The sequence below is a fragment of the Lutra lutra genome, chromosome 8 (assembly GCF_902655055.1).
Source record: "Lutra lutra chromosome 8, mLutLut1.2, whole genome shotgun sequence".
Lineage (NCBI taxonomy): Eukaryota > Metazoa > Chordata > Mammalia > Carnivora > Mustelidae > Lutra > Lutra lutra.
The window spans coordinates 485,457-504,463 of record NC_062285.1 but is presented as its reverse complement, the minus strand read 5'-3'; the positions used below and the strand labels follow the sequence as shown (position 1 = coordinate 504,463).

The following is a 19,007-nucleotide window of genomic DNA, read 5'->3' as shown; positions in this document are numbered from 1 at the left end:
AGCCTCCGCCTTCAGCTCAGGTCATGATCTCGGGGTCCTGGGATCGAGCCCCGCGTCGGGCTTTCTGCTCAGCGGGGAGCCTGCTTCCTCCTCCTCTCTCTCTCTCTCTCTCTCTGCCTGCCTCTCTGACTACTTGTGATCTCTATCAAATAAATAAAAAATCTTAAAAAAAAAAAAAAACAAAACACAGCAGGCTCAGAACACTTGGCATTTAAGTTATACCCAGCTCCCAAGCAATTAACGTTGGGGTCTATACACACAGTTTTAGAGAGCAGAAAGAGAAGAGAAGGGACCCTTTCCAGTTGGTTCTAGGACAGACACCTGCATCGTGATGGACGCAGTGATAGGAAGGGAAAAGTCTCAGGGTGTCGTCTACATAGAAGCTTCAGGGTAATCTCTGGATTTAAAAAAATTTTTTTAAAGCTTTTATTTATTTATTTGACAGAGATCACAAGTCGGCAGAGGGGCAGGTGGAGAGAGAGGGGGAAGCTGGCTCCCCACCTCGCAGAGAGCCCGATGTGGGGCTCGATCCCAGGACCCTGAGATCATGACCTGAGCTGAAGGCAGAGGCCCAACCCACTGAGCCAGCCAGGCGCCCTAATCTCTAGCTTTTTAGAAATGATGAGGGTTTAGTATAATGGCTGAATATAACCTAAACAAAATCCTATATCTACATATTAACAAACATGAAGATGTGACTTAAATTGTGTATAGGGTAGATTGTAACATGTTACAATTTAAATGACCTTTTTCAGTCACATTGCATATTTCTGTTGTTTTGTGGGGATCTTACTACTTTTCTTAACAAATTTTCCCAGTAAGTAATGTGAAAAGATTCTATAAATGAAAACAAAACAGGAGAACCCCAGCAGCTTATAAGGAACCGAATGAAAATCGAAACCAAAGATGTGCGAGACTTCTGTGGTGTGAATGACCAAGACGGAGGTGGTTGAAGAGAGCCACAGGAGCAGGTGCGCTGTGTGACGGAGGGCGTCGTGATCCGCAGAGATGTCAGGGCTGCCGTACTCAGTTCCAGTAAAAACCCCCATGGGGTCCTCCGGAGTCCGAACAGACTGGGATTTGGACGGAAAAGCAGGGCCAGGGCCAGGCACGCGGTAAGAGGACAGTGGAGCCGCCGTGGACGTGCCCGGGCCGATGTCAGCATTTTCTCCTTGTAGGGAGCCGGCCGGACAGATGATCGCACACACTCGCGTTTAGTGACGTTCTACCGAGTGGGGACCTGGTGTTTGCTGTAAGCAGCCCTCACCCTAACGCGGCCGACCTTCATCCCCGCGCTAGCTTCGTATCGGGCACCGTCTGACTGGCTTCAGTGTGCCTTGTGTCACCTCTGGCACCACACCAGAGCGTCGCGGCCTCGGTTCACATCAACAAGGTCATCGGCCTTTGTGTTTCTGAGTAACTTTGGGTGTTTTTCCTGGATCCATTATAGCTGTTACGAAGTGTTACCTCCCGTGTCATTCACTAAGGACAAAAGCGTTAGTTGAAAGTGTTAAACGCGGTGACTTTATGATGGAAAGAAACAGTTTATGCTGGAGCAGAGCCTGGCACGGTGAAGTTGTTTGGGACGCGTCGGTTAGTGTCTGGATAGTGACATTGTTCATTCCTCGTCAGAAATGACTCGGCAGAGGACAGAGCACCGAGTTCCCCTGAGAGGCTCAGTGCACACTGGTGAGCAGCGCGCTGTGGGCTGGAGCCCCCTTCTGAGCACGGTCCCCCCACCCCCACCCCACGGGCTCCTGGACTCCGCGTTCGCTAAGGTTGTGGCAGGGAGCTGCGGCCCCCGGGCCTGCGAGGAGCCAGTGCGCCCAGGGATGGCCTGGCCCTTTGAGCTGTGGCGGTGGGCACGCTTGCTGGAGACGCACTTTGCCCGCCATCCCTGCATTCTTGCTTTTTTTACCCAGCGCCCCACTCCTCTGCTTCCAGGTGCCTGTTCCATCCAGTGAACGGACCGCTCGACCCTGGAGGAGATGCGTGTGGCCGGCTGCAGGGTGGGAGGACAGGGCAGCAGCAGCAGTGGTCAGAACGAAGCTTGCCCCCCTTGGCTTGGTGGTGCGGGTTTGGGGTCTCCCGTCCCAGACGTTCATCTGGAGCAGTAGCCAATGGAGATGTGGATGCGGGGATGGAGATGCGGGTGCAGGGATGGGGATGCAGGTGCGGGGATGGGGATGCAGGGGCGGGGATGGAGATGCAGGTGCGGGGATGGGGATGCAGGGGTGGGGATGGAGATGCAGGTGCGGGGATGGGGATGCAGGGGCGGGGATGGGGACACAGGTGCCGGGATGGGGACGCAGGTGCGGGAATGGGGATGCAGGTGCGGGGATGGGGATGCAGGTGCGGGGATGGGGATGCAGGTGTGGGGATGCTGATGGGGATGCAGTGCGGGCATGGGGGTGGGTGCGGGCATGGGGATTGGGTGTGGGGATGGGGATGCGTGTGGGGCCTGTGTCTGTGCTACTGGGGGCCAGGCTCTGCCCCCAGGGTCCTGACTCCTCCTCCAGTCCCAGAGCCACCCCTGTGCATGGGGCTGCTCCCTTTTCCTTGTTTCCACCTGGTGAACCCAAGGCACAGACGGGTTCAGTAACGTGCCCGAGCCCACTACAGGAGCTGGGTTGTAGACCAGGCCGTCTGGCTCCGGAACCATGGTCTCTCATGCCCCGCTGTTGTGACACCAGCGAGCGTCCTTGCAGACACTCTGTCTTGGGTCAGTTCACTGTTGGTCTGAAATCAGACGGCTGTCCCTTCAGTGCCTGCATCCGTGTCGAGGCGCGGGGCGGGGTGGGGGGAGCAGAGGACTCCACAGCCACGGGGTGGGGTGGGTGGAGGGGTTTGACATCAGCATGAAGTGAAGGGGGCACTCGTCCATTTTTCTTAGGATTCAGACCCACAGATGTGCACAGACGCGCCCTTCCTCTGAGGGTGAACCTGTCCCCATCATTTGTGTTTGTTCGCTGAGTGCTGGTGCTTTGTTGCACCGCGAGATGCAGATTTCTTCCAGGGACTGAATGCGCCGGCTGCTGAGGGAAACCAAGGGGAAGCGCAGTTTTCTGGTCAGTTGGTTATTGGGATCTTCCTGTCCCGGGGCCTCACTGAGTCTTGGGGAAGGGACTTTTCTCTTGTGTTAGAGAACAGACCTGCGGCCTTTGGGGGGCAGCCTGGGGGCTGCAGGGGAAGCAGGTCCTGGGTCCCCAGGCCACAGGCAGGGCGGGCGTGTGCCTCGTGGAAACGTGAGCATCGTGATGGTGTTGCTTCGAGGACTCGAGCCGCCCCTGCACCGGGACGAGGTGGAACCGACAACAGTCGGGCTCCTTTGGGCCTTTTCTGTTATCACACGCCTGTTGTACCAAGGCCGCTGTTTGCCAATGTCGATCACAGTGATCGTCCTTAAAGAGTGTCTGCCAGGGACGGGCAGCTGGGGCCTGCTTCATGTCTTGTGTCCCACGTAATTGTCTCCTTAACTATAATTTTTTCCATTTTACATGGGATCGGAGTGGGGATTACATAACTTGCCACGTATTTCACAACCAGTAAGTGGCAAAGCCGGGACTCTGATCCCAGAGCCTGGCTCCCACATTGGTGTTCAGTCGGGTACACAGAAGCATGGGGACAGCTTCTGTTTCTCCAGTTGCTGTGGCCTGCTGCCCGGAAGGCAGGATGTCCTCTCGTGGCACTAACGGGAAAGAAAAACTTGGAACTTTCTTTGAGGAGACGACAGCTGGAGAAACTGAGAAGCCGCAGCCAGGTCTGCCTTCCCTCCGGATGGAAGCAGGGAGCGGAGCTCACAGGCCGAGTCCGCGTCCTCAGGGGTGACACTGGGAAGAGGCGTTTGCGGCACGTGGAGCTGGTCAGGAACTTCGACAGTTCTACGAGGAGACAGCGCGTTAGCAAGCTCTGCTGGACGCGCTTACCCGCGGCGGCCTAACACGAGACGTGCCCCGTGCTGTGCCAGCACGAGCGATCTGTGAATTCACGGCTGCCCTGCCCTTGATGGAAGGACCCTTTGTGGACGTGAGCAGGAAACCTGGAAGGGAACCCGAACCGAGGAAGCACAGTTAGGACGGAGGAGGAGCTTTGCTTCATTTCGCTCAGTGTTTCTGAACGTGCCGAATGGACCGTTGCCAACTCTGAGTGCACCCTGCCTGGCCTTCTCGGGGAAGAGCGGGTCTGGGCCCTCGCACGCCTTTCCTTCGCCAGCCGCGTTCGTAGTGGCTGTGGGGGTGTTTCCTGGAGGTGGTTTTCCTGCGGGTTCCTGGGCACTTGCCCCCTTGGACGCATCCCCTTGGACGGTTTTGCAGGAAGCCCTCCCATGAGGCTCCCCGTCAGCTCCGGGGCATCCTAGTGCCCCACGTTGGGCTCCGACAGCATCCACATCTCTGCCGTCTTGCTGCACCCTGCCACGTCCGCCCTCCCCAGCTCTGCACCCTGCGTGGTCACGGTCTCCTGGCTGTTCACAGTTCTTAGCCAAAAACCCAGACCAGTCCTACCAGAGCTCACAAAACTAAAAAAAACCTCCCATTTCCTGTGTTCCTAGTTTGCCCTGTCCCTGTGTCCAGGGCCCTGAGCAGTGCCCAGGCCTTCCCTGGGGCACCCATTGGCACTGGCCTGTGAAGAACGAGGATTTGTCCCTTGCCCTCTGGCCACTCTCCTCCCCTTGCCTGCAGGCTGGGAGACGTGCAGAAGTTGTGCCTGGGGTTACGTTGGTGGTTCTCTTCCTGGCCCCAAGCACAGAGTGCTCCCAGCGCCGGGGAGGGGAGATGCACGGGGATGCGGGTCTTTCTGTCTCCCACAGATCACCGTATTTCAAGACGTTTTTCCAAAACAGATCTGGTCACTCTGGGAGGGGGGTGGTGGCTGTTCAGCATTCTAGGTACTAGGCTAGGATACTAGGGGTTATGCAAGGAGGGGGGATTGAACCCTGCGACGTCCTAACACCAGGAAGTCACGTTTTACTGAACAGGGCAGGGGCTGGGAACCCTGTTTGGGGCCATTATAGGACCTGTGCTGGAGCGTGACATCAGCTCAGGGGCCTTCATGTCTGTCTACATCTTGGCCTCAGTTCCTTTAGATGGTCAGCTCCGCTCCACAGGGCCGGGGGATGACGCCGGAGTGCCGTTTGCGGAGGGGCTGTCCTGCCAGTTTACTGAGCGTTGCTGTCCCGTGTGTCATGTGCTGGAATCTTCCAGGCATCCTGATACGTATTTTTAAATGTTTGTCACCGTTGTTTTGTCCGTAATGGAGAACACAGGGTTGCCTTTTGAAAATAAGTAAATGGTACGTGTTGTTCAGTTTGGCTGTAAGTAAGTAACAGCCTCATGAGTTACAGCAAACATTTATTTCTGACTCACGGTCAGCTGTAGCTAAACTCTCGCTTCCGTTCTGAGGCCTGCGCCCGGCTGGGCCTGCTGGTCTCTGTGTGACTGGAAATAGTCCACTTCTCTTTTCTCTCAGTTTTTTGACAAAATTCAGCAGACTTGCATGTAGTACTAGCAGTTTTTAAAACGTCTTTTATGGGAAAAAATACACAATTTTAAAATGTACCTTTGTTATTGGTCTTTACTAAGTGGATCATTTTATGTTAAAACTGGATTTTTATTGGATTGCTAAAGTAATTTATCCCCAAGGCAAAAACCTTAGCAGATACCAAGAAGAGTGAACAAAAATCAATACTGTATAATCTCATTATTCTGAAATGACCGGTTTTTTTTAAAGATTTATTTTTTTTTTAGAGAGACAAGGAGCACACAAGTGGAGTTGGGGGAAGGGACAGGGGGAGAGTCTGTCAAGCGGACTGCCTGCTGGGCACAGAGCTGATGTGGGGCTCTACCCCACGGCCCACGAGGTCATGACCTGAGCCGGAATCCAGAGTCAGAGCCACCCAGGCGCCCTGACTACTGTTCGTGTTTTGGTGTGGTTCATTCAGTTGTTAAAAAGTAAAATGACTGTAAATACAAGAACTGTAATTATATGAAGAGAAAATCTTGAAACCAGGACAGAGCCGATCACATTAAAGGAAACAGCAATGTGCAGCATCATCAAAGTGATGAGTTAAAAAGTGTCAGCACGAGGGTCAGTGACGCCCAGGGCATGCGTTTCAACGAAGGGGGGTGTTTTCAGGTCGGCGGTGGGCGGTGGGTTGGTCAGATACCCCTGCCAAGACCCAGAGCCCTCCCCTGTCCCCCGTGTTTGCTGTTGTGGGTGCTGCGCTTTGGGAGGTGCTGGAGACTGAAAGCGGCCAGAGGGACAAGGACTCTGCCCCTGACACCAGGAACTGAACCGCGGAGAGTGGTCGGCAGTGCTGTTGCCAAGGGCAGAGTCTCCAGTCCACACAGGACCTGCGGCCGCTGACATCCAGGCTCTCTGGCCAGGCTGTCGGAACAGACAGGTGCGTCCAGCCGCCCTGAGCTGGGATGCTAGGCTCTCAGGCATGAGATACATAGGATCTCATAGCATCTCAGCCTAAAAGGAAAGACCCGTAGCTGGAATTCATATAAAAGAATGGAGATAGCAGTTTTTTTCTAAATTTCATTGAAGTGGTTATTTGCTTTGCAAAGTCCTTTCAGTTTGATGGAGTCTTTTGTTGCCTTTGCCTGAGGAGACGGATCCAAAGCATGTTGCGTAGGGAGCTTAGTGCCTATGTTTTCTTTTAGGATTTTACTGGTTTCAGGTCTTACATGCAAGTCTTTAATACATTTTAGCTGATTTTGGGTATGGTGTGAGTCAGTGGTCCGGTTTCATTCTTCTGCACGTGGCCGTCCAGTTTCCCAGCGCCACTTCTCGAAAAGGCTGTCTTTTCCCTGTTGCTTTCTCTTGCCTCTGTTGTTGTAGACTAATGACCGCGTAGTAGAGGGTTTGCTTCTGGCTCTCTCTTCTCTTCCACTGATGCAGGTACCTGTTTTCATGCTGACATCCTGCTTTCATGACTAGCTTTGTGGTGTCGTTTGAAATCTGGGACCATGAAGCCTCCAGGGTTATTCTTTCTCAGCATTGCGTTGGCTGCCCACCATTGTTTGCAGTTCCGTACAAATTCTAGGATTTAGTGTCTAGTTTTGTGAGAAATGTCAGGGAAATAGGTAAAGGAAAAATTACATTTTGTGGTGGTAGTTTTAAATGCCATTGTAAAATATATGACGAAAACAGTACAAAAGATGGAGATCAGTGGAATTCTGTGGCAAGTGTTTTGTGCTGTTTTGTTTCACCAAATGGCCCAATATTAACCCTAAGTAGACTGTGTTAAGGAAACATGTTGCAGTTCATGGGCGCCTGGGTGGCTCAGTCGGTCAAGCATCTGTCTTCGGCTCAGGTCATGATCCCAGGGTCCTGGGATCTAGTCCTATGTCAGGCTCCACGGGGAGCCAGCTTCTCCCTCTGCCTCCCTCCCTGTCTCTCATGAATAAATAAATAAAACCTTTTTAAAAAATGTTGCAAATCCTATGCCAGCCATTAAACACAATGTGTGACGATTCGGCTAATGATGCAATAAGGGAACTAAGAGGGACACTAAAGAAAAACTTGATTAAGCCAAGGGTAGAAAGGAAAAGGGAAACAGAAGCTAAAAACCAAGGGCACTGGGGGTGCTCAGCCAGTTAAGCTCAGGTCTTGATTGGTTAAGATCAGGTCACGAGCCCGGGGTCCTGGGATTGAGCTCCTCCTTGGGCCGTTGGGCTCAGCGGGGAATCTGCTTCTCCCTCTCCCTCTGCCGCTCCCCTGCTTGTCTTCTTTCTCTCATGCTCTCTCTCTCTCTCTCTCTCTGCGAAGTGAATAAATAAAATTTTTTAAAAAGATCTTAAGATACCAAGTATCAAAATTTGGGGACAGCAACTAAAGCAATGTATAGAGGGAACTATACCCCTGTAAATGCCTATGTCAGAAAGGAAGAAAGGTTAAAATCAGTGATCCAGGTTTCCACCTTTGGGCTAGAAATTGCAAATTAAGCCAAAATAAGAAGAAGGAAAGAAATAATAAATTAATAGCAAAAAGCAATGAAGTAGAAGAAGAAGAGTAGATTGTTTCCAGCAAGACCAAGGAAAAAGGACAAAAATATAAGCAATATCAGAAATGGGTAAGTTCATGTTACATTACAAGTCGGTGTGCAAAGGAAGATAAGAATATCACGAAAAATCGATCCCAGGGACTTTCACAAGGGTCACATGGCAAAATGGATAAAGTTCTTGAAAAATACAACAAAACCAACAAAGATAGAGAAATTTTGAATAGTATTTTATGTAGCAAAGAAATAGAATTAATTACCAAGCATCTTCCCTTAAAGAGAATTCAGGCCCAGATGGTTTCCCTGGTGAATTCTCTTCCGTGTGGAGGAAAGAACTTAGAACATTGTTACACATTCTGCCAGGAGCCGAAGAGACGGCACAGCGAGCAGAGCACAGACAGACCCATAGTGTGAGAGGTTTGTTCTCCCCTCCATGAGCATGGGCTGTCTTCCATTTTGGTTGCGTCATCTTCAGTTTCCTTGTTTTATAGTTTTCAGTGTACGGGTCTTTTACCTCCTTAAGTTTATTTTTGGGTATTTTGTTATTTTTGGTGCATCTATAAACAGGCTTGTTTTCTTAATTTCTTTTTACACCTTCATTATTAGTGTATGGATGTGCAACACATTTCCGCATATTGATTCTGTATCCTCTGACCTTACTACAATCATCTGTGGGTTCTTGCAGGTCTTTGGGGGAGTCTCTGGTTTTCTATATGTAGTGTTGTGTCCTCTCTATGTACTGAAAGTTTCACTTCTTCCTTACCAGTTTGGATGGCTTAGTTTTCTTGTCTTGTCTGATTGCCGTGGCTACGGATTCCAGTGCTGTGTTGAATAAAAGTGCTGGGAGTGGACATCCCTGTCGTGTTCCTGACCAAGGGAAAAGCTTAGTTTTTCCCCATTGAGTATGATGTTAGCTGTGGGTTTTTCATATATGGCTTTTATTATGTGGAGATGTTTCCCTTAAACCTACTTTGTTGGTTCTATCCTAAGTGGATGTGGTACTTGATCGAGTGCTTTTTCTGCACTGTTGAGATGACATGTGGTCTCCATTCTTTGTCTTGTTGATGCATGATGTAGCCCGTGTGGTGAATACTGAACCACCCTTGCATCCTGGGAATAAATCTCACTTGATCATGGTGGATGATTTTTTTAATGTATTGTTGGATGTAGTTTGCTAGTATTTTGTTGAGGATTTTTGCATCTGTGTTCATCAGAGAGATTGGCCGATAGTTTTCCCTTTTTGTAGTATATTTCGTCTGGTATCAGGGTAATGCTGACTTCCTAGAATGAGTTTGGAAGTTTTCCTTCTTTCGTTTTTGGGAATACTTTGAGAAGAATAAGCATTCTTCTTTAAATGTTTGTTAGGATTCACCTTTGAAGCCGTTTGTCCTGGATTTTGATCGTTGGGAGATTTTTGATTACTGATTCAGTTTCATTGCTAGTAATGGGTCTGTTCAGACTTCTCTGTTTCTTCCTTACTCAGTTCCAGGAGATTGTTTCTAGGAACTTCTCTAGTCTAGGTTATCCAGTTTGTTGGTGTCTGATTTTTAAGATATTCTCTCACAACCCTTTGTGTTTCTTTGGTGTTGGTTGTTCTTTCTCCTCTTTCATTACTGATTTTGTCTTGTTCCTCTCTCTTTTTAATAATTCTGACTAAAGGTTTGTCAGTTTTTTTTGATCTTTTCAAAGAACCAGCTCCTGGTTTCATTGATCTGTTCTATCATTCTCTTAGTCTCTGTTTCATTTATTTCTTCTCTATACTTTATTATTTCCTTCCTTCTCTTGGCTTTAAGGTTTGTTTGTTCTTTTTCTAGCTCCTTTAGGTATAAGGTTAGGTTGTTTATTTGAGATATTTCTTGCTTCTTTACGTAGTCCTGTATTATTATAATCTTCCCTCTTAGAACAGCTTCTGTGGCATCCCAGAGAATTTGAACCATTGTGCTTTCATTTTCCTTTGTCTCCATGTATTTTTTTATTTCCTCTTCAATGTCTTGGTTGACCTATTCATTGTTTAGTAGCATTTTTTAAAATATCCATTTGTTTGTGTCCTTTTGTGAGAAAAGACATGTGATAGGAAGCACTTCAATCTTTGAATATTTTGAGACTTTTTTGGCCTACCATGTGATGTCATGTGGAGAATGCTCCACGTGCACTTGAAAGGAATGTATATTCTGCTGGTTTGGGATGGAATGTTCTGAGCATATCTGTTAATTCCAGCTGCTCCAGTGTGTCATTCAAAGCCACTGTTTCCTTGTTGATTTTCCCTTTGGTGACCCACTCACTGAGGTAAGACGTGGTCTTAAAGTCCCCTACTCCTGTTGTAAGACAGTCATTTCTTCATTTGTTTGTTCATAGCTGCTTTATGTGTCTGGGCGCTCCCGTGTTGGGCGTGTAGTCACATTTGTTGTGTCTTTGTTGACTGTTGCCTTTATGAGCACGTAGTGTTCTTCTCTTTTCAATTGTTATAGCCTTTTTTATTTTTAAGGTCTGTTTTGTTGAAGTATTGTTACCTCAGCTTTCTTTTCACTTGCATTTGCAGAAATGTTTCTCTAGCCTTCACTTTTGATCCATAGTCTTTAGGTCTGAGGTGACTCCCTTGTAGGCGGCGTGATGTGGGTCTTGTTTTCTTATCCATTCCGTCATGCTCTGTTTTGATTGATAACCAGTTAGCTCATTGACAGTCGAAGCAATTGCAGAGAAGTATGTACCATTATCATTTTGTTGCTTGTTTTACAGTTGGGCTTATGGTTCTTCTTTGATCCTTTTCCTTTTTCTCTCCTGTCTTGTTGTTTGACTTTGTGTGTGTGTGTGTGTGTGTGTGTGTGTGTGTGTGTGTGAGTGATATGCTTGGATTCCTTTCTTTTTGTTTTTTGTGTATCTATTAGCAGTTTTTGATTTATAGTTACCATCAGGTTTATACATAACATCCTGTGCATATAGCAGTCTGCGTTAAGTTGATGGTTGCTTAAATTTGAACCCATTCTAGAAGCACTAAGTCTTTACTGCCCACCATGTTTTATGAATGTGAGGTCGTACTTTATATCCTTTTGTGAATCCCTTGATTCTTTGACCGACCTATTTTATAGACATATTTGATTTTCCTGCTTTTGTGCTTTAACCTCCATACTGGTTTTATAAGTGGTTAATCTACTACTTTTATCGTGTCTGTATGCATCTGTGAAGTTTTTCCTTGGTTAATTTTCGTACTCCTGGTTATGGTTTTTAACATTCCAGAGAATTCCCTTTAACACTTTTTATATGGCTGGTTCGGGGGGATAAGCTTCTTTACCTTTTATTTGTCTGGGAAATTCTTTATCTTCTTTTTGTGTCTTCTGAATGATAATCTTGCTGGATAGAATATTCTTGGCTGCAGATTTTTTTCCTTTTAGCACTTTGAATATGTCATGCCATTCCCTTTTGGCCTGCAGAGTTTCTGCTGAAAAATCAGCTGATAGCCTTATGGGGCTTCTCTTGTATGTAACTGTTTTCTTTGTTGCTTTTAAAATTCTTTTCTCTCCTCCTTGAAGGATTCCTGTAATGCAAATGTTATTATGCTTGATGGTTTTGCTGAGATCCCTTATCTATTCTCATTTTTTATTCATTTTTCTTTTGCTTTTCAGCCTGGTTGCCTCCAGTTACTCTGTCTTCTAGCTCACTGCTCTGTTCTTCTGCTTCCTCTACTCTGCTATTTATTCCATCTGGTGTGTTTCTACTTTCAGTTATTGAGTTCTTCTGTGATTAGTTCATTTTTATATTTTCTCTTTCTTTTTTTTTTTGGTCTCACCGAGTCCTCCACTCCTTTCTCAAGTCAGGTGAAAATCTTCATGATCATGACTTCGAATTCTGTAGCAGGCTTATTATCTCCACGTCATTGAACTCTCTTGCTCTGAATTTACCCTATTTTTTCATCTGGGACATACTCCTCTGTTTCATTTTGTCTCAATCGCCAGGTCTGTTTTCCTTTGTCAGGGAAGTCAGGTGTGTCTCCTCATCTTGAAAGCAGTGGCCTCTGAAGAGGCCTGTGCTCGAGGTGCTGGACTGTGCCCCTGCCCACCAGACCGTGCACCCCAGCCCTCTCCTGCAGGTGTTGTTTGCGCCCTAAGCTGCATGTGCCTCCCAGTTGCCTGCAGTGACCGTATTTGCCTGTTGGAGGCGGCGTGGGGTCCCTCCGCTGGAAGGGGCCAGTCTCGGATGCCCTGAATCAGACCTGATGCCTCCTCTTAGCCGTGTACTGGGCTGCGGTCACACCCGACTACACGGCGCTCTCCTCGCCCTGGCCCCTAAGGGGCTTTCACCGGAGCTGGGCCAGCAGTCGGGCCAGACAGCGGACCCCGCTTTGACTGTGGAGGTTGCCGTAGCCGAATACCGGGGCTCTGTTCTTTCTGCTGCCCCCACAAGGCTTTTGCTGCTGGGTGGGGCCCACTGCTGGGGCTGCCGTTGGCATGGTGTGCGTGCTGATCTTCCCTCTCTCCTTGGCAGGAGTCCCTTTGTCCTTTGTCCCTTTGGCGTGGTGCTGGTCCCTATGGGCTTGCTTGTGGAGTGAGATGAGGGAGGCGCCGCTCTGGGCGGACTCCTGTCAGGTGGGCTGTTGGACGGGGCAGAGCCACGGGATAACGTGATGGCAGGGACTTGGGTGTTAGACCCGGATGGGGACTGGAGCCCCCTCGGAGGGCTGCCTGCAGAGTGGGGCAGGTTGGGTGGAACGAGTCTGGAGGAGAGCGGGGGTAGGGTGTGGTAGACCGTTAGCACGCGAGGCAGCCTGTGTAGATGCTGGTTCCTATAGGTGTCCAGGCATCTGGACCAGGGCCAGGGAGAGGAACGGTGCCTGCCAGTTCTTGTGTTCTTGAAGAATTCTCCTGAAGGTCTCTGTCCCTCCTGGGCCCGATCTGTGGTTAGTAAATGAATACCCTGAGGAGGTTTCCGCACCGCTATCTCTGAGCTGTCTCAGTGGGGTGTTAGCTTGGCTGTCCTTCGGGCACAGGGACTGCTTGTAGTGCCCGCAGGCTCCCCCAGAGGTAAGCTGAGTTTAAAGTGCCTTGAGTTAAGCCCCACTGATTGTAAAAACTCACAAAGCCCAGCCTCACTGATTTTCAAAGCCCAGTGTTATGGGGCCTTGTCTTCCCAGTGCAGGCTCCCCTACGTCAGGGCTGGCTGGTGTGGGGTCTGTTCCTCTCCCTTCTCTACACGCGTGGCCTCCCTCCTGTTCGTGGTTAGTCTCATGGTGCTATTTTGGTTCCGGGGTGGGTCTCTGTCCCTCCTCCTACTGATCTACGATCGACTGTGGAGAGCTTGTTCTGCTGGTCTCAGGGGTTCGTTCTGGGTGAGTTACCCTGATGTGGCTGTCATCTGGGTGTGTTCACAGTTGGAACCGCTCTACTCCGCCATCCTCCCTGGAAGCCTGAGAAATCCCAGTTTTTGGTATCTATTTGAACGAATCAAAAGCAGGAACTCAAATGGGTAATTTACACATAAATGTTTATGACAGCATATTCACAATAGCCAGGAGGTGGACACGACTTAAATATTTATTGACGGTTGAATCAGTAAAGGAGACACGTTCTAGCCATACAGTAGAACAGAACTCAGCCTTAACGGAATTCTGACACATGCCACAACGTAGATGGACCTTGAGTACATCATGCTAAAAAACGAATGCCTCCAGAAGAAACTTGAATATCTATTGGACCTTGGGGTAGGGAAAGATTTCATAGCAGTCAAAAATCACTGATTAGAGTGAATCTCATGAAAATTAAAATTTTCTCCTGTGGTATACGAGTAAGGGTGAGAAGGTGAGCCACAGATTCAGGGTAAATATTTTCAAAACATACACCTAGAAACAACTTGTACCTGTGATATGTAAAGAATTACTGTGAATCGCCATGAAAAGACAGTTCAAAGGCTGGACTAAACTTGAACAGTCACTTGACAACAGAAGCACACTCGAGTCCGGCAGGCCCGTGGCGGGAGCTCGGCCATCGGGTGAATGCAAACCGACACCCCCCGTCACAGTCCCCTCCCCAGACGTGATGGCGTCTGCTGTGGAAAGCCCGAGAGTACCAGGTGTTGGTAAGGAGTCTCCTGCACGGCGGACGGAGATGGGAACTACTGTAATTGCTGGCGAGTGGTTTGGTGATTTCTTTAAAATTAAAACCTGCACTTGCCGAGGGCCCAGCAATGACATCTCTCTAGACATTTAGTGAAGAGGGATGACAGTGCCCCATAAACACGTGTGCGCGTCTTTGCTGCAGGTGTTTCGTGATGGCCCAGAACAGGACGTCACGCAAACATCCGACAAGCGGAGACGTATGAACGAGTTACGATACATTCATAGGTTGCATTAGGTCGCGCCGGTCAAACCGTACGATGTGCTGAGACACGCAGCCATGTGGGCGAACGGATCCAGCACGACCGTGATCACGCCGAATCTGTAGGTCCTCTGACGTCTGCGATTCTGTTTGTGTGAGGGCCGAGAGCCGAGCACCGCTGGTCGGAACACCCGACGGCGGCGTTTACTCGGGGTGGGGTGCGCTGGAAGGACACACGGGAACGTGGGTTGATGGACGTGTGCTGTGCGTCGGCAGGGGCGGTGGTCCTGTGGGCCCATCTCCACGTGCTAAAATTTGTAGTTGTACTGAAGACCTGAGGGGTTCGCCGCACGGACATTTTACACTCTTCTGACCTGTGGATGAGTGCTGACCCGCTTCGTAGCTCTTCTTTCCACGGGGTCTTTTCACACTTCCTCTAAGAGGAGGTGCGGGCTGCAGGGGCCAGGGGACGGCGGGGTGGCCTCGCTTCTGAGACGCTAGCCCGCGGGAGATTTCCTAGGAATCGCCGGGGCGTGGTGTGTTTGGCGGTGGAGGGTGTGGACCCTGGATGGGTTCATGGCTGGGCTCATACCCTGCAGTGCCACTTGTCATGCGAATGCCTGGGACGGCCTCCAGCCTGTACTTCCTTGTCCGGGAAGTACCGGGGCTGCCTCCTCGGTGGCCTCTGGCCTTGTGGGGCCGAATACGTGGAGCCCAAGTGCCTGACTTCGGCCTCCCTGTCAGACGTGACGCGGGAGCCAGGCTGCCTAGACCCCCCTCAGAAGCCCTCGTCCTGGCGTGTCCGTCCCCAGGGCGGTGTCCTCTCTGCCGCTGACTTACCTTCCACACCCGTAGCCGCACTTCGTCTGTGCCCGGGGAGCACGTTGACAGCCTGTTTATTCGCACTGGTCACATCTCACACCGACACGGCTCTCCCTGGCCTCCCTGCGTGGTAGCCTCCTGCCCCAGATGACTGCCTTTTGGGTGTCCCTTAGCCGTTAGGAAATCAGCCGCGTGACACACGGCTCCTGTCCGCCCGGTCCTCCACGTGCCCCGCCCCGAGGGCGCTTACAGGGGCGGCGTTCAGTAAGGATTTGTGCGAGTCCAGCGGGTTCATATGCTCAAAGGCCAGCGCAGCGACCGGCCCCTGAGAGCCTGGTGTCGTCCGTGGAAATCGTTGCTGCAGCCTGTGAGGCGCCACACGGCCGCGCGGCCAAACGTGGACGGGATCACGAGGTTTGACAAGGGCGGCCTCTGAGGAGATTCCCACAGGCCAGCTAGGGGAGGAAAAGTCAGACGGCACTTTGCGACCAGTATGTGATTCTCTTTACGGGCTCTAGGGTAAGAAAGTGCAATAATTTGAGTCTGAATGAATTTGGTTGTCGTGTCTGCAGCTTTCGGGGCATTTCCTTCCTTCCCCACCGTGTGTCTGTGACGGTTTCCGCAGGAGGATCGGCTGTTTCAAGGACCAGACCGAAGGGGAGAAAAGGACGGGGGCCTTCGGGATGTCCCTGAACAATGGGCTGACCGAGCTGTCCTTGTCTTTCAGACGTCCACACGGAAGCCGTGCAGGCGGCGCTGGCCAAGCACAAGGAGAGGAAGATGGCGGTGCCCATGCCTTCCAAGCGCAGGTCCTTGGTGGTGCAGACCTCGATGGACGCCTACACGCCCCCAGGTGAGCGGCGGGCCCGCTGTCTGCTTCCCGACGTGACGCGTGGGCCTCGGAATCGCTCCCCTCGCTCGGCCGGTCCCCGGCTTTGTCGCTGTGGGACGGAGGGCGCTCTGACTCTGACGCCGTGAGCCGGCAGGCCGGCGTGTACACCCTCAGCCCAGCTTGGAGGGAAGATGAACGTGATGGCTGTGTCTGTGCCATCTGCGTTTGAATCTTTTCATGGAGATTCATCAACGATACAGCCCGTTGACGTTGTGTGAGACTCTCCTTAATGCCTCACGCCGCCGGAGGGGAGTTTGTGCCTCCGCAGCTATAACTGAGGTTGGGCTGCTCTTCTGCCTCGATCGGTCTGTACGTATTCCCAGTTCCTTCGCGTACAAATGTGTCATGACGTTAGAGTGAGAAACCAAAGGGAGCGGAAAATGTGTGCATTTACCTCAGCCTGGGGTCCTCACCATTTTCCTGCAGTATCAGGTGGTCCTTTGGTTTCTGGACGGTGCCATGTCTGTCACAGCTGCTCACTTCTGCTGTGGTCGTGTGACAGCAGCCACAGGCAACATGTCCGTGAGTGGCTGTGGCTGTGTGCCAATAAAACTTTATTCACAAGGACCGGCAGAGGGCCAGTTTGGTCCACAGGCCTGCTGACGACCCCAGACTAAGTGCTTGGTAATTACCCAGGCTCTCTGCTTCGCTTTACCCAAATCATTGCAGTCTTCCTTTGATGATCTTCAAAACCGAAGCACAAAGTTATAGTATCCAGTACCTTTAGAAAATGTGAAGGATTGAGCCTAATTTATTTGGTGTTTTGTCTGTGAGTTGGGTTCCAGTGTTATTCGTGGTGCTGTTGCCACTCTGCCTTTCCGCAGACCTAAGTCACCTTGCACAGTAAGAACAGAAGAGCGTATACGACACTTTTGGGAGTATTTTGACGTTTAGTGCTGAGTGTCCACAGGCAGTGAGACCAGCAGAAGCACCTCAACTCCAAGATGCACACAACACAGTGACTCAGCGTTTCCGCTCCCTGTGATACGTGTGGTCACCGTGTTGGCGTTCGACGTCAGCGCAGACTGTCCACTGTGATCCCCGCACTGTGCTTTGTGTCACCGGACTCAACCGGTTTTATACCCGGACGTTTGTGCCACTCAGTCCCTGCCACCTGTTCTGTCCCTCCCGCCCACTTCCCCTCCGGTATCCACCAGTTTGGTCTCCATATTTGGGCCCCTTTTTGGTTCTTGTTCATTTGTTTTGCTTTTTCTAGATTCCATACGTGAGTGAAAACATACACTATTTGTCCTTCTGTGACTTATTTCACTCTGCATAATGCCCTCAGGGTCCCTCCAGGTCATAGCACGTGGCTGAGTAACATGCCATTGTGAATCTGCACCCCTCGTCTTCATCCAGTCATCCGCCCGTGGACACTTGGGCGGTTTCCGTGTCCTGCTTATGGTACATAACGCTACAGAAGACACGGGGGAGCTTACGTCTTTTGAGTTAGTGTTTTCATTTTCTTCTGATAAATACCCAGAAGCAGAATTGCTGGGTCACAGGGTAGCTCTGTTTTTAGCTTTCTGAGGAACCTTCATACTGTTTTCCAGAAGGGATGCACCATTTGCACTCCCCCCAACAGTGCAAGAAGGTTTCCCCTTTCCCCATCTCCTTCCCAACCCTTGTACTTGTCTTTTTGGTACCAGTCACTCTGACGGACGTGGAAGTGATGCATGATTTTGATTGTATTTGCCTGAGGATGAGTGACATTGCGCATCTCCGCTCGTGTCTGTTGGCTGTCTGGATGTCTTCTCTGGAAAAGGTCTGTTGAGGTCCTCTGCCTGCTTTTTACTCAGATCGTTTGGATTTTTTTTTCTTTTTTTTGTCTTGAGTTGTAGGAGTTCTTTGTATATTTTGGAAATAACCCCTTATCAGATATGTGATTTGCAAATACCTTCTTCCCTTCAGGAGGTTCCCTTTTTGCTTTGTCGATGGTCTCTCCCACTGTGCAGAGCTTTTCCCTTTGAGTTGTCATTACTCACTTGTGCTCTCGTTTCTCCCATGTGAGGAGAGAGACGCAAAAAACATTGCTAAGGCCCGTGTCCAGGAGTCTGCTGGCTGTTGTTTAAGGAGTGTTACGGTTTTCAGTGTCACACTTAGATCTACAATCCATTTTGAGTGTGTTTTTGTGTGTGGTGTAAGAAAGTGGTCGGGTTCATTCTTCTGCATGTGGCTGTCCCATGTTCCCAGCACCACTTTTCTCCATTGCATCATCATGCCTCGTTTCTCATAGATTCACGGACCGTATCAACAGGGGTTTATGTGTGGACTCTCTACTCTGTTAATGTGTTGAAGAGTTTGATTTTATTTTTTTGTAACAAACAGAATGGATTTCCAAGGGTAACAAACCCACTTAAACCAAGTGTTTAGAACTAGACAGCATTCACAGAGATGGACATTGTTCTGAGCTACTTTTTTATGAAAAATGATGAGTTTAAAATGCAAGCAGCAACCGGATGGTTCATATGTGCTTTTTCACATTTTGAATCGGTCCTCAGAAATGTTATCTTGTCACACACGATGAAAGACAAAACTTTAGAAAATCAAACATTGTACAGATATCTTTGCAAAATATAAAAGAACATTATTGGAAATGTTATTTTTGATGAAATTTTGCATTTAATTTTTTGACTAGCCCTTTCTCGTACACCATGTAATACCGTCCATGAATAGTCAGTGAGAGTCCGAGTGATAACATCACGTGGGATAGTTTTGTACAATCAAATGCCGGCACCCTCAGCGCAACAGTCTGTACTCGCAGCCTCTTTTGTGCGTGGCAGTCGTCTACATGTTCATAGCCGTACGTGAGCAAAACCTTAGGGCTCAGCTTCGTCTCTCTCATGTCTTCCTTGGCTCCGGGTAAACGCTGGTGAGAGCCCATCTCGTGTCCGCGGCTCTTCAGAGCGTGTTCCTGAAGATTACGTTTTCTGTGTGGAAGGAGTGGTCACTGACCAGTACCATGGTCTCGAGAAAAGATCTA

At 49.8% G+C, this 19,007-nt stretch overlaps 1 protein-coding gene across 5 annotated transcripts in view; it reads left to right on the top strand.

Annotated features, from left to right (window-relative positions):
- The window catches only part of DIP2C (disco interacting protein 2 homolog C), a 369,149-nt gene that overhangs the window by 204,350 nt on the left and 145,792 nt on the right, over window positions 1-19,007 (top strand). For all 5 annotated transcript variants that reach the window (XM_047740625.1, XM_047740622.1, XM_047740620.1 and 2 more), the window contains one exon: window positions 15,860-15,985. In XM_047740625.1, the coding sequence (XP_047596581.1) occupies window positions 15,860-15,985 (126 nt within the window). The remainder of the gene's footprint in view (window positions 1-15,859; window positions 15,986-19,007) is intronic.